Source organism: Pithys albifrons, chromosome 2 (genome assembly GCF_047495875.1).
Source record: "Pithys albifrons albifrons isolate INPA30051 chromosome 2, PitAlb_v1, whole genome shotgun sequence".
Classification (NCBI taxonomy): Eukaryota; Metazoa; Chordata; class Aves; order Passeriformes; family Thamnophilidae; genus Pithys; species Pithys albifrons.
The window spans coordinates 97,885,326-97,900,042 of NC_092459.1; the positions used below are offsets into that span (position 1 = coordinate 97,885,326).

General features: G+C 41.7%; 1 protein-coding gene across 1 annotated transcript; it reads right to left on the reverse strand.

Annotated features, from left to right (window-relative positions):
- Nucleotides 1–3,530: 3,530 nt before the first annotated feature.
- On the reverse strand, nucleotides 3,531–14,013 carry SLC30A10 (solute carrier family 30 member 10). Its single transcript, XM_071578961.1, has 4 exons — nucleotides 13,439–14,013; nucleotides 12,931–13,014; nucleotides 9,257–9,493; nucleotides 3,531–8,512 (listed from the first exon to the last, which is right to left on the reverse strand). The coding sequence occupies exons 1-4, from the start codon at nucleotides 13,938–13,940 to the stop codon at nucleotides 8,046–8,048; spliced, it is 1,290 nt and encodes a 429-aa protein (XP_071435062.1). The 5' UTR covers nucleotides 13,941–14,013; the 3' UTR covers nucleotides 3,531–8,045.
- Nucleotides 14,014–14,717: the final 704 nt, after the last annotated feature.

The following is a 14,717-nucleotide window of genomic DNA, read 5'->3' on the forward strand; positions in this document are numbered from 1 at the left end:
GACCAAGATACGTGCTTCTTTCATCAGACAGCCCATGTCACTTTAGGCAGAGACAAGTTCAACCTACAAACCTACAGGGCTACTCTAGTGACTTCTGTAGAAAGCTGATGGTAAGCATTGCATTTATGCCTTTGCAGCTACAATTTCACAGGAAAATAACTCTCTGCCTGTAAAATATGAGTAGGATTTAACAATAAATTCCATACTTGCATCAGAGGGCAAAGCTTGTGTCCCTGAAGAGGCAGAGGCTTACTCATCCCTGCTGAATATCTCAATAACTTCCCTTGTCATTTCATTGCACATCTCCTACTCTCAATTTGACTCAACCTCCGCCTTTCCCTAACTGGACCATTTGCTAACTTCACCCCAACTATGTTCTAAATTTGCCAGGGAATTTAACTGGCCCTTCATCCTCCATCTGTGATCATTGTTAATTTCCCACTTTTGGCTATACTTTTCATAAGAATAGGATCTCCACTGAATCAGAAAGCACTCAGCACATTCCAGCAGATAGACATGCACCCATTTGTGGGAAATCCATAGTACAACCTTCGTATAGAAAGGTGTGGGTTTAAAATCTCATGTTTAGTAAACCAGAAAACTGTAATTGCAAATAATTATAACTTGGATGCATTAGCATTTTGCATACACAGATATTGGGTGCATAAGTAGTCTATAGATTGTGGGTTTGGTTTGGTTGGTTTTTTTTTTGAAATCTGTTTTTGAACAGTACAACATATCACATCCTGTCCAAACTCATTCTTATGGCTTCTTGGAGGGTAAGTAAGTACCAGAACAGTAGCAGCCCTCCAATATGGAAAATGCCTTCTGCTCCAGAAGAACCCAGATACAAACTTAGGGCCTCTGTGTAGAGAAGTCCTTGAATTTCAAGTGTACATCAGTTTGTGTAGCAGGGAAATTGTTCATTAGATGTCAGGTTTAAAACTACACACGCCAAATCTATCAGCCCTTGTTATTCATGTCCTAAAATGGTGAGGGTTTCAACATTTATGGATCAGAACAATCTTACATCTATGAAAAGCAATGTCAGGATCACTTGGGCAGCGTTGCCTCCATTATTTTCATGGCCAACCAATAACGGATAGATTAAACCTTTACCTTTAACATTCATTTTCTGTTCGCAAATTTTTTTACCTCTTCAGCTTATCTTCCCTGTCTGGGAGGAAATGGGAAACCTGGCTAACCTGAACAAAGAGAAGGCTGAGGTTCTCACTGACATCTTCAATGGCAAGTGCTCTGGACACTTCACCCAAGTCAAGAAAGGCAAACGCATGGAGCGGAAGAATGAAAACCCCCAAGCCCATCATAGGAGAGGATTAGGATGTCAAGACCATCTAAGGAACCTGAATGTGCACAAGTTCAAGGGACCTCATGAGATTCATCTGTGGGTCCTGAGGGAGCTGGCAGAAAAGGTTGCTAAGCCAATATCCACCATTTTTGAAAAACCATGGCAGTCAGGTGAAGTCCCTGATAACTGGAAAAAGCGAAATATATTGAAAAATGGGTACGTGGAAGACATGGGGAGCTACAGACCAGTCATTTTACCTTCTGTGCCAGGCACAATCTTGGAGCACATTCTCCTGGAAATTATGCTAAGGTACATGGAAAAGAAAGAAGTGATTGGTAAGAGACAGCATCGCTTTACAAAGCAGAAATCATGCTTGACAAATTTGATCACCTTCTGTGACAGGGCTACAGCATCAGTGAATAGGGGCAGAGCAACTGACATTGTCTACCTGGGCTTATACAAAGTGTTTGGCACTGTCCCCCACAAACACCTTGTTTCCAGATTGAAGAGACATTGACTTGATGGATCAGCTACTCAGTGGAAAGAACTGCCTGGATAGATGCACACAAAGGATTGTGGTCAACGGCTCATTGTCCACTGGGAGACCAGTGAGGAGTGGTGTCCCTCAGGGATCAGTACTGGGGCTGATACTATTCAACATCTTTGTTAAATGGACACTGGGATCAAGTACACCCTCAGCTAATGACACCAAGCTGTGAGATGCAGTCAACACACTGGAGGGAATGGATGCCATCCAGAGGACCTTGACAGGCTTGATAGCTGGACTGATGCAAACCTCATGAAGTTCAACAAAGCCAAGTGCAAGGTCCTACATCTGTGTCACAGTAAGTCCAGACACACCTACAGGCGGAGAAATGATTCAGAGCAGTGCTGTAGAGAAAGGCTAGGGGATAATGACTGATGAAAAACTCAACATGAGCTGGCAATGTGCACTCACAGCCCAGAAAGCCAACAGGATCCTGGGCTGCATCAAAAGTAGTGTGGCCAGAAGGTCAATGGAGGTGATTCTCCCCCTCTCTTCTGCTCTTGTAAGACCTCACCTGCAGTACTGTGTACAATCCTGGTGCCCCTAATATAAGAAGGATATGGAACTGTTGGAGCAAGTCCTGAGCAGAGCCATGAAAGTTGGTAAGAGGACTTGAGCACCTCCCCTATGAAAACAAGCTGAGAAAGTTGAGACTGTTCAGCCTGGGAAGGGGAAGTTGAGTGGAGACCTCATAGCAACCTTCCAGTAACTGAAGCAGGGATTACAGGGAAGCTGGAGAGGGACTCTTCATCAGGAAATGATAGGACAAGGAGTAAGGGGTACATATTGAGAGAGGGAAAATTTAGGTTAGATATTAGGAAGAAATTTTTTACTGTGGACGTGGTTGCATATTGGAACTGGTTGCCTTGGGAGGTTGTGCATGCTCTAACTGTGGTAGTGTTTAAAACCAGGTTGGATAAGGTCTTGAGCAATGTGTTCTAGTGAAAAGTGTCCCTATACATGGCAGGGGGAGTTGGGACTAGATGATCTTTGAGGTCCATTCCAACCCCATAATTTCATGGCTTATTTTAATTTTCTCAGGAATTGCTTTACAAATTTTTCATTTCTGTCTTCCAAATCACTAGTCGTCCATCAGTGATAAGTTTAGTAACATCAACCAAGCACATAACCATGAGCAATATATCAGCCCAAACCAAACTGCATTTCTTATGGAGCATTTATGCAGTATCTGCAGTTTCGGCAGACTCAAAGAATTAAAAAAAAAAAAAAAAAACAAAACACCAAACCAAACCAAACAAGCAAACAGAAAACAAGCACAACTTCCACTGCCTCTTTATTGATTATTATTAACAAAATAGGTAGGTGCATGAATAATTGGAGGATTGGACACAACCCAGGTAGCAGATACTTGATGTTGATGCTAAGAACATCAAAGGATCAGGCCCAGCCTAGCAGTGCCAGATAGGAAGACAGCCCGTGCATCTGCAAAGAGCCCATCAGGGTGCAGCCAAGACCCTTGTCTGCTTCCTTAGGGTTATGGACTCTAAATTTACTTCCAGATTAGGAAATGGGAGGCCACTTGTAGGAGAAAAGTTTTTGAGAGTTGGTTCCCATTTCTTCTAAATACATGAGAAATTTGCATCAACAAGCTCACATGTTGAGAACAAACTTCATTTATACAAAGGTCTTAAAATTATCCAAACAAGTGCCCTATTGCTAACATACATCAAATCAGAACAAAAGGCTTACTTAAAAATACACTTTATTTACAAGACATTCAAACTTCATTTTGAAAAAATATAGCTGTACATAAAACTTTAATTTTTCACTAATGGTTAATAAAACCATAGTGAGATTTACAATTCATTGATTCAGCAATCATGGAAATTGCATATTGACACATTAAATCACATAATGAACAGAAAAACTGTAGGAAACTTTTAAGCAACACAGCTCCATAAATGTAACAATCTTAACAGTGACATCCTCACATCAAGGTATCACTGTTCAAATAAAGTATTTAACATAGAAAGTGCTTCCACTGTACAGCAGAATAAGTAGAACTTACAGGAATGCTCATTGCTTTTGAATGATCTTTCACCTATTTCCTAATTAGTGATCCACACTTTTCCCCAAGATGTTAAAGAATGACAAATGAAGGCATCTGATTTTATTATACCTTCCCAGGCTTAGAAACCAACTCTTTTAGAAAGTTGATTTAGGTAGAGTTTTTATAAAGCATTTAAGTATATCAATACATAAGTTCATGTATCAGGATGATTACTTAGACAACACTTTTACACAGACCATAGGACACAAAATAGTCCTTGGAGTAGCTCACATCAAGCCATGCATAGACCTCGAGTGGTGAATTTCACTTTGGGGAAAATTCAGTGTTGGCATATTCCCTTGAAAGTTCAGAATAAAAGGGAGTATTCAGGACATTAAATCTTAGAACAGGGAGAGGGAAAAATAGGAAAAACTAAAGAAGGTCAAAAAGTGATTTGCAATGGTAAGGTGTGCCACGTTGTAGAACCAGAAAGGGGGTGAATTTTAATAGAATGGAGTGCAGAAATTAAACCAGTGCATAAAAAGAGGTATTTCTAAACTGTATTATGGGTACATCACCATGACCAGAAAGCTAGCAAAACCATCCTGCTTTTATTGAGGAAATAAAAAATAAGAAAAACAGTAAGAGGAAAAAACCACAATTGCACTATGAGTACGGTAAAGAACATAAGGAAAATGAAGTCAACTAAAAATTGACAAAAGAAAAGCAATACTCCTACAAATAGCAGCAGTTATTTTTCTTTACACTGAAGAGCAAATGTAAGACCTGCATTTGGAGAGTTACAAAAGAAGGAAAAATTGACAATCGAATTGGCACTTTTGGCACATATGAAAAGGTGACAAAGAATTGACTCACTTCAGGAAAAGGCACACAACTGATGAAGGCCTGTAAATTGCTTTTGCATTCAATGTCATGTTAACTTATTTCAGATTTCACTTTTACTCCAGAACAATCTGGCAATGCTAGCAGATGTTTCATTGTCATACAATGAACTGACTGGTTATGGACCAGAGTGCCACATTAGCTGGACAACCAGCTGAAAGTCAGACATAAAGCAGGTTTCCTTTGCTACAGGCAGTGATGGACAGAAACAGACAATCATTACAGGAGAACCCAGATGCCAGAAGGAGACAATCATATGGCAGTACTTGGAGAGGAGAGTAGCACAATTAACCTGCAATCATCAGGAAGATAAACAAAGCAAGTAAGTTAAGGAGGCCAGAACAGAGATTTTATGACAGTGCAATAGACTACAAAACAATTTGAAACAAGTGCCCATAATAAGGACAAATACTGAAATATTCTGCATTTCAAAATAAGTGAAGCCTACTTCAAGAGAATTAGAAGAGATATGCCAAGAACTGAAGGGAAATATGCCAATATAATATACACATTGATTGGAATGAAGTCTCCTACAGAATTAGAGAGGGGCCCCCCAGTACAGCCTAACTGTGACACACTTAAAACAGAGAAGAAAATATTTTGTTGTGTGACTTAAATGAAGGCAAAGATGCTGGTCAGAAACTTTATCTGAATACCCTGAAAGTCCTTACACTCAAAAAAACCTGCGAGGTTCATCTCATAAATAATATAGCTCTGCTGGCTTTGCTTCTTAAGTAATAAAGCAAATTTAAAATCTGCTTGTTTTCTAGACCTGAAGATTTGTATAATCCCTGGTGCTTTCCCATTTATTCACAGGCAATAATTACAGCACATTCAACCAGACAAGGAAAAAAAAAAGAGCTTCAAAATGTTACTTCATTGTATTTTCAGTTTACAACAGTTTCAAAAGTTTAGAAAATACATAACCATGGTTTTAACAAACACTGGAAGAATAAAGATAGTCCACTTTATGAAATGCTCCAACATCACACAGATAAGATTTTTTTAATCCCAGAGTAAATATTGCCATTCCAGCTTTCAAACATTTAATAAAATGTATATATACATATTTTTTTAAATTACCTGATTAAAGACACAAATGCATAATTATGAAAGGGTGCTTGTTTTAGAGGATATCTGGGAAGCAAGTTCTCCCATAGACTTTGTTGGTATTTTGGGAGCTTTCCATTCCAGTTCTCAAAAGCCCTATAAACACATTTGTTATTTACATCTAAACCTCAACATTTAAACTTCATCATAGATGAAAATAAGAAAAGAAAAAAGAATAGAAGAGTTGTCTTTACACCACACACTTTTAAAAGACAGAGCAAGTTTTACAATGTTTTCTGATTTACATTAATTCGTGCAATAACTGCCAAGCAGGATCCTGCTGCTGCCAACTGAAACAAATAGGCCAGAGGATCAGGCTTTTAATTATATTAACAAATACGTTAATTTATATAATAAAAATCTACAATGAAAGGCTATAAAACATTAGTTCACTCAAGAATCTGTTCAAAAGGGGTAACTACAAATCTAGAAATGTGCTATTTAGACTGCAATCACTGCTTCAGTAAACACTATTTTCCGAGCAGCAAAATACCCTGCTGTGTGTTTTAATATTCATTCAATTAATGCAATCATCTTTATTAATGTGGAGTTGGTTGTTTTTAAGCCAATCTTACAAGGAGTTCCTGGTATTTTCCCAGACCAGGCAGGAAATGAATTTGTTTTTTCTGCTAAGGTGTCATGAGGTAAAGAGAGCACTATTTTATAAAGGTGTCCCCGTGAATAAATGGATAAAACAGCCTGTCCAGGCCACACAGACCACTGAAAGGCTGCTTTTGAAACAAAGTGTATTTGAAAGCTTCTGGATCTGATCTGCATGGCCAGTGAGGCTAAGCACTACACTCAATGTGGATTAGATAGTGGATCTCATCTCCCAGAAACATGGGGAGCACACCTGACCTAAATCCAGTAATGGTGACAGACCATGTCACCTTGTTTTCCTTAGACCATCCCCGCAAGCCTTCAGAAAAGGGCAAGCACCAAGAAGAGAATGAACTGCTTCACTAAATGCACATTGAGATACACCTTTGGGCAGGAGGAGGAGAGGCAGGGCAGAGAGGAGAGCTCAGAACTATTAAAACCAGATATTTAGAAATAATTAAGACTGAACCAGCAAAAATTCCCTGGTTTAATTTTTTTAAAGCTTCCTCTAAGTGATAATACTGCATATAAGACTTAAAGGTACTTCCATAATTAATAAAATATTAAATTATGTCTTAATAATAGAATTGCAGAATTTTAACTTTTCATAATAAACACATTCGCTTATTTAATCAGCATGAATAATGACAGACACTCAGAGTTAAAGGCAATTCAATCATCCCACACAATGATAAAATAAGACCATGGCTCTTAGAATTTCTGTTGTCAGGAGAAGGAAAATGATATTTAAAAAGACTGAGTTGCACAATCACAACAGTGAACAAGATAAAAGTTAGTTGGATGACTGCCTGCTTTCCCATTTGCTAGAATCAGTACAGACAACATTAGCAGGTATTTATTTGCTTTCATGACTAGCAGTCTATTCCTAACCACACTCATCTGTGATTAAATTGGGACTCCAGTATTACTATTAGAGAAGCAAGACCAGCTTCTGCTCTGTCTCTAAATACAGGAGTCAATCAAGAAAACAATGCAAGTCAAAATTCCTGAGTGCTTCCCCTTAGATACTCCTAATTTCATTCACAAAGACAACTGGCCAGAAGCACAAGTGTTACTATTGAACAAGAACTGCCCATGCAAAAATGGGGTTTAAGATCAGTAAAGCATCTCTACTCAAGTCCTTCATAAATATACAGTACTATAGCCCAGTACAATCATTAACAGGCCACAGGGCTTTCAAGAAACAGCTTGCTTCAGCAGGAAACACCGGAGTTTCATTCCCAGTGCTTGTGGCCATGAACTGCAAACATCAGTGCAGATAGTGAGCAATACACCCCATCGACTCTAAGAACAGGAATTCGCCCCTAGTCTGGTGAAGAACTGGTTAAGGCTGTATCAGAAAAATCTTATATGAATGCAACAGCCTTGGTGGAAATATTAATCCTTATTTCAGAAAAAATGGGGGGTTTAGGTGTATTTTGGTTTACAGTTAAAGCACAGAAACCTTTTTGTCACACCAACTTCAGCTACAACCACTGATGATCCCCTCAACAGCCAGGACATGTTTGTTCTATGAAAACATGGCACAGAGTAGAGGGAATTGCCTAAAATCGTGTACTGCTCGCCTGCGACTTGTCATCATAAATGTCACAATTTTTTGTGCTATCCTCTGCTGCTGGGTCTTCAATAGGGATTTCAAAGTCACTTTTACTTGAACCATTGTCTTTATGCTCTGCAGAAATGCAACTGTTGTTTTTCCCTGTATAGCCATTAGTTTTTGCCCTGGGGGGCTCCCGCTGACTGCAGCACAGCTGAGAGTCACAAGCTTTTGAGATGCAGGGCGAGCTGCACAGTAGCTGGGAGGTCTTCTGGTCAACATACTCGGGCTGGATGGTCACAGAATGGACTCCTGTTTCATGGAAAATCTCCCGTATTTTATATGCAGCATCTTGGTAATCTGTAGGGGTTTGGCACTTGATATGAAGAGTGGCAATATTCTTCCCGATTGCAAGCTCCCAAACATGTACCTCATGAAGGCTGCTCACCCCTGGTACATGAGCTAGTCTGTCAGCTAGAAGACATAAGAGAAAGTTATTAGAGGCTATGGTGTACCACCTCATTATCAGCTGTGTCCCATTAGGCATCCCATCCAAAAGCAACAGTGTCCAAACTATCATTTTAGGAGAGATATACTTGATAGAACATGTTTACTCCCGGCTGCCTTCAGTTCAGCCTCCAGATGACCATGTGAACAGGCCACCTTTCCTTTTGGGTTCACCCTTTCCTCAGGTAATTACCAACTGTTCATAGAAGTGTTAGAGCACCACTTTCTCCATCAAGACTCCACATCTTCTGATTTCTTTAAGTCCTGAGCATGATGGAATTCCAGAAATGCCAGATGCTACTCAACAATTAACCAGTGTGAACAGCCCCTGAGAGCTACAAAACTAACCAAACCTTAAAGCAACTTTCTAAGCTGTTTTGGAAGCCTTTTAGGGGAAGCCACTACAGGATTGGGAAATACTGTAACTCAAAGTTGTTTCTTTCACTGACAGCCCAGGCAAAGCATTAACAGCTCAAGATCTGGTATTTTTGATGTATTGTTGGAGTACCACATTCTCAAAATGCATGCTTTAACTAATCCCAAGAGATTTGAGTCATGTTGCTAGGACACAGGCATGTGACTATTTCTCACAGTTCTTGAGCATTTGGATCTATTATGAGTAAATAATCCAAACATGTCATTCCACAAATAACATATGCATTGAAATACATCATTAAAATTAACAGCATTTCAACAACAAATTTGACTTACTCAGTACTTGCATATTAACACCTTTGGGGACCATCTGCAACAAAATAGTTGAGGTCTCCTTGATAAGTGGGAATGCAGAAGACAAGATGATGAACACCATAATTATTGTCAAGCTTGGATCAATGTAGCACTGCCAATTACACGGAGCATCCGTCAGAGGACGTACATAGAAGATAGTAGCAGTAACTACCACGACCACAGACCCAAGTGCATCTCCCATAACATGCAAAAGAACACCTGAAACAAATGGCACAATTTCCATTAGTATGGTGGTTTTGGGGTTTTTGCTTTGAGTTTTTTAGGGAGTAGGGCAGAAGTAATCCTGCACTTTTTAGGCATGTTCTACTTGATATGAAGAATGCAATATTCCAGGCATAAATATCATAACCAAAGTTTTCAGTAACAGCTTTCAGAAAAACACGGCAATGGAAATACTGACTCTGAAGCACAGATGTTTAAATGGGATGCATTTTTAAACATGTATGCTAGCAATTTCTGTGCAACTGCAATGCCATGGCAACGTAAAATGTGTTTGCTTAAATGCCTGCAGATTATTAAGAAATCCTGGCACATTAAATCTCAATTAAAAATTGATGACTACATCTATCAGTTCTACTCCAGAAGCTGAGAGAGCCACAGACCACTCTCAGTAACAGTTATTCTCCCCCATCAGTTTCTATGACACTCCTGAAATCTGAAAAATTACCTAAGTGAAATCTAAGCTAACTCTTATGGCTCCATACCATCAAACTCCAATTTTCAGAACAAGCTTGATTACCAGTCATATTAAACCTTGTTCCACTAACACTGCTAGTCCTTAGACCCGCCAAAAATCAGAATCTGGGTTGAGAGTCAGTCACATGGTTTAGTACGTGCTTGGACTACTCTAAATTGAAAGGAATGCTGGATACAGCTTTTTATATCTATAAATACTACTTTCGCACAAAAGGTAAAAACACAAAACAGGCTCTTATAGCAACATATTTAGCTGCCCTTTAAACTACAATGACCAAAGCAGTCTTCCTGCTATAAAGGTACAATAACACAAGAAGTCCCTTTTTCTTCTTTTTAATACTTTACATAAACTTCCTTCTTCCCATCACTGCTCAAACCACTCCAGCTTTGTCAGTCTTTACTGTTCAGACTCAGATTTTATTCCAACCCATGCCTAGTTCAGGACATCTCTCTCTATGAAGTCAATTTCTTTGCCAATACTTTTTATCAAGGGCACATGAGAGAGTAAAATGAACCATCCTCTTTTAACATCTTGATGACATGCACTTCTAAGCATTACACTGCCATTTAATGCCTTCTTCTGGGCTAAAGAAGATATAAAAAGCTGCCCCCAAAACTCATTAACAACACAGCAAAGAGTTTGGACTCTTTGGTGATGCTGCATATTGAATTAGCCCCAGGACTGTGCCCGTGCTGCTGTTTCTTGGCAGTTCTGTATACACACTTTGATTTGTGTTAAGCAACAACCTCTGGAGTTCCTCCAAATCACTTGGGTCAGATAAGAAAGTACAAGCTTCTAGTGAGTCCAGTTCTTTCTGCTGGAGTCAGGCATGTTCTGCCCCATTTGGCAGACTCACACAGAGTTTTACTACTCCTAACAGTGTTGCAGTGTTTCCTTTTCATTTACAAATAATCCTGATTCAGTATGGGCTATCAGCTATTGCACTAACAAGAGGGCCAGGCAGGATGCGATTGCCAAGGCAACTAGAGAGCACAGCTTATAAAGAACAGGAAAATGTTTCAAAAAGTCTTTTGAATTAAGAAAAAAGTAAGTATGTCAGAATTTTGATGAAATTGAGAATACAGACTTTGGAAAAATGCGTATTTTAGATTAATAATGTCATTAATATGTGCATCTTGGTAATGCATCACATAATGAGGGCCCAGGCAGAAATAAACCCATTTCCCTATCAGAACCCCAAATGCTATTCTTACAAGCTAGAACTGAAAATGGATTTTTACTAAATGAAGTCAGTATGGTAAGACCACAGGTAACACATAGCTTCCAACAGCTTGTGTTAAAAACTCTGAACTACTCTGTATATGCTAAAGAACTAAAAGGAATAATTCCACACTAAAATAATTAATCCTCTCAGACAGAATTTATGGATTCTTGTTCCTACCACTTTTAAAATCAAGGAAGCCTTTCCTCTGCCAGTCCACTTGGGCCAGCCATGTTTTTCAGGAAGGTTCCAATTCTTCAACATAAGATTTTTTTTTTTGTCAAGTGATTATGAAGTTAGTAAGGCTATGTAACTAACTTCAAAGGCAAAACATAGATTTTGAATCAGAATTTTAAAAACACACATCTGTAAACATTGGCTACAGAAGCAATGAATATTTGTAAGGACAATAGAAATTGAATTTGCAGAAATGACATACCAAAGCAGCACTTAGAAAATTCTCTTTTTAAAAATCAAGGCTGACAGGTATTTTAAAATATCTCACACCAAACTCCTTATCCTTCAGATCATTATACCTAGGCACTGTGGTTCAGGTAAGCAAGGGCTTCTCTAAAGTAATTGTTTTCTTATGCCTCTCTCCTCCATCCCTGAGTGTGACAGTTTTCTTATCCTGCTCCAATAATTTTACCACTATAATGCCATAATATCCAGTGACACTGATTTCTAGGCATTCAGGCAAGTGTTGTGGCTCTAGTATATGGTTTGATTTTCCAAAGCATCTTGCCTTGCAAGGCGTATTTGAGTAGCTCTGAAACCACTTTAGAAAGATAGGTAGACAGACAGAAAGACAGACAGACACACACTAAAATACCCCAGCAAACCCAGGTGCCTGACTGCCATGTTGATCTTTGAAGTGCAATTCACAGGATCCAAACTTACACAAACTTGGAGGAATATCAGACACCAACAGATGACCATAAGAAAGATGAAACTACTCCCCTGTTTTAGCCTTCTGACAGCCCTTTCCGTGGCGACAAACTCACTTCATAAAGACACCTGCAATTGGTTCTGCTCAGAGTAGGTGTGTAAACATGTATACATAGAAACACCTACACAGACAGGGAGTGACACGGGGGTAATTTATTCCTAGAAGTAGCTATACTGTTTCACTCCACAGATTCCCAGAGACCTGACAAATTACAACACAAGAGGGCTGATCCTGTCCCACACTCTTCCAGAAATGGGTTCACAGTTCAAGGACCTGGAAAAACATGTTGCTGCAGCACCAGTTTCAGAACTTGTGCTGACAACAAAACATTATTAACCTTGGGTAAAAGAAATTCTGTTTTCTGCCCAAAAGCATTTTAAACTGCTTAACTATTATAGCAGTGACTCTCAAAGATGTGCCTCATAGCTACCTCATAGCTTTACCTTCCTGTAAGGCTTCTAGAGACTTCAGCTTAGTGCAATAGGGTTTATATTGTTTCCAAAATGTTGAGCTGCGCTTTTCTAAAGAATAAAAACCAAAATGTGAGCACACCCACAGACAAATGATCATGACACTATTTTGCCATTGCCTATACTGTTACACACAATGAAAACCTTTTTTCTGAAGATAACCAGGTCCAATTACATAGAAAAGTCTTGGACTTTTGCTTCCTTTCTTACTGATATTTTGGGAGGGGGAGGAATCTGGAATGGAAATCAGAGTGTTTTAAGTTAATAGAACATTAACAGTACACTCCAATGCCATACCTCTGATATTCAAGGCTTCAGACTTTTTCTCTTTTTTCTTCATAGACCCCTCTTCAGGGCTTTTTTGGTCATTTGGTGAATCACCTGCATTCAAAGAAGAAACGCTGTGTTGTGTATAAGTTCTACAAACAGAAAAAACATCAACCTTCTCAAAACCAATTTATTTCAAAGATGACAGGAAGAAGAGCAAAGAACCAAGCGCAAACATTTCCTATCCTATGCAACCCCCTGAGCAACGCCTCCTTCCCCCACCCACGGGGACGCCCAGCAGCCCGGTGTAAAGTACAAGGTGAAAGAGGCAGCGGGTGCTGAGTGAGCTTAGTGAATCCCCCCAGGGCCCATGGGTGGCCTTGGTGCTCTGAAAGGGCCAGAGGATGAGCCCAACAGCTCGGCGGGTCCCGAGGGAAACAAGAAGGAGAGAGGCGATGGGGAGGGATGCAGAAGCGGGGGGAGGGATGGGGAGAGGTGCGGGACACGAGGGGAAGGCGAGGATGTAGCCGAAAGGCACCTGCTTCATCCGCCTCCCCCTCCGGCGTGGCGCCGGGTGCATCCCGCAGCGCGGCGGACGGCGGGGCGGGCGGACGGCAGCAGCAGGCGCCCCAGTCCTGGAAGACGAGTAGCCCCACGACGTTGACGGCGAGGCCGAGGGTGCCGACGATAAGCACCAGCTGGGCGTCGTCGATGGGCTCGGGCCGGGCGAGGCGAAGGACGGAGTCCACGAGGATGGTGAAGCAGAGGGCGGTGAGGAAGACGGCGTTGCTGAGCGCTCCCACTGCCTCGGCGCGGCTGTAGCCGTAGGTGGCGCGGGGACCGCGGCGGCTGCGGCGGGCGATGCGCCCGGTGGAGAGCCCCACGCACAGGGAGATGAGGTCGGAGAGCATGTTGAAGGAGTCGGACACCAGCGCGATGGAGTTGCCCAGGTAGCCGGACACCAGCTCGGCCACGAAGAAGCCGACAGTGAGCACCAGCATAAAGATGAGGCGGCACGTCTTCCCCGAGTACCGCCCCATGGCGGCCGTGCGCTGCCCGCGGGTCCCACTCCGCGTTAGCGCCGGGGCATCCCCACCGCCGGCCCGCAATAAGTGCGGGCGGCCCGGGCCGCGCAGCCGCCCCGCCCCGCCCCGCCCGGCCCCGCACTGCCCGGCCCCGCCCGGCGGCACCGCCCCGGCCCGCGGGGAGCACAAAGGCACCCAAACGCGGAATAAATTACAGAAAATAGATAGGCCGTGGCCGGGCGCGGAGCTGGCACGGCGGCTGGTGGAGCCACCCAGTGCTGTCCTGCCTGTGCTCCTGCCATCCGGAGACAGTGAAGTTCCAGTGACGGATCCACTAATTATGCTCCTTTGGTGCTTTATTGGTGGTTTAAGTGCCAAACCAAAGGACAGAGTGCCATCTACTGAACCAACCCAGTTCCAGCCACCAGCCTTTAAAAGGGTGTGTCAAAAAGCCAACCGAATCTCGGGCTGCATCAAAAGGAGTGTGGCCAGGTCGGAGGAGGTGATTCTCCCCTTCTACTCTGCCCTGTGAGACCCCACCTGCAGTACCGTGTACAGTTCTGGTACGCCCAATGTAAGGACATGGAACTGTTGGAGCAAGTCCTGAGCAGGGCCATGGAGTTGATAAAAGGACTGGAGCACCTTCCTTATGAAGACAAGCTGAGAAAGTTGAGACTGCCCACTCCTGTAGCTTGTCGAGGTCTCTCTGCCTTCAAGAGAGCCAATAGCTCCTCCTGGTTTTGTTTCATCTGCAGACTTGCTTAGTATCCCTTCCAGACCTGCATCCAAGTC

Bases quoted from the DNA above. Each gene is read 5' to 3' on its own strand.
- SLC30A10 (XM_071578961.1), bottom strand. From the start codon at position 13,940: ATGGGGCGGTACTCGGGGAAGACGTGCCGCCTCATCTTTATGCTGGTG. The intron at 13,015-13,438 runs GTGCCTTTCGGC...CTTTGAATGCAG, and splicing joins GGGGGAGGCGGATGAAGCAG to GTGATTCACCAAATGACCAA. The intron at 9,494-12,930 runs GTATGGCATTGG...CATTTGTTTCAG, and splicing joins TGAAGCCTTGAATATCAGAG to GTGTTCTTTTGCATGTTATG.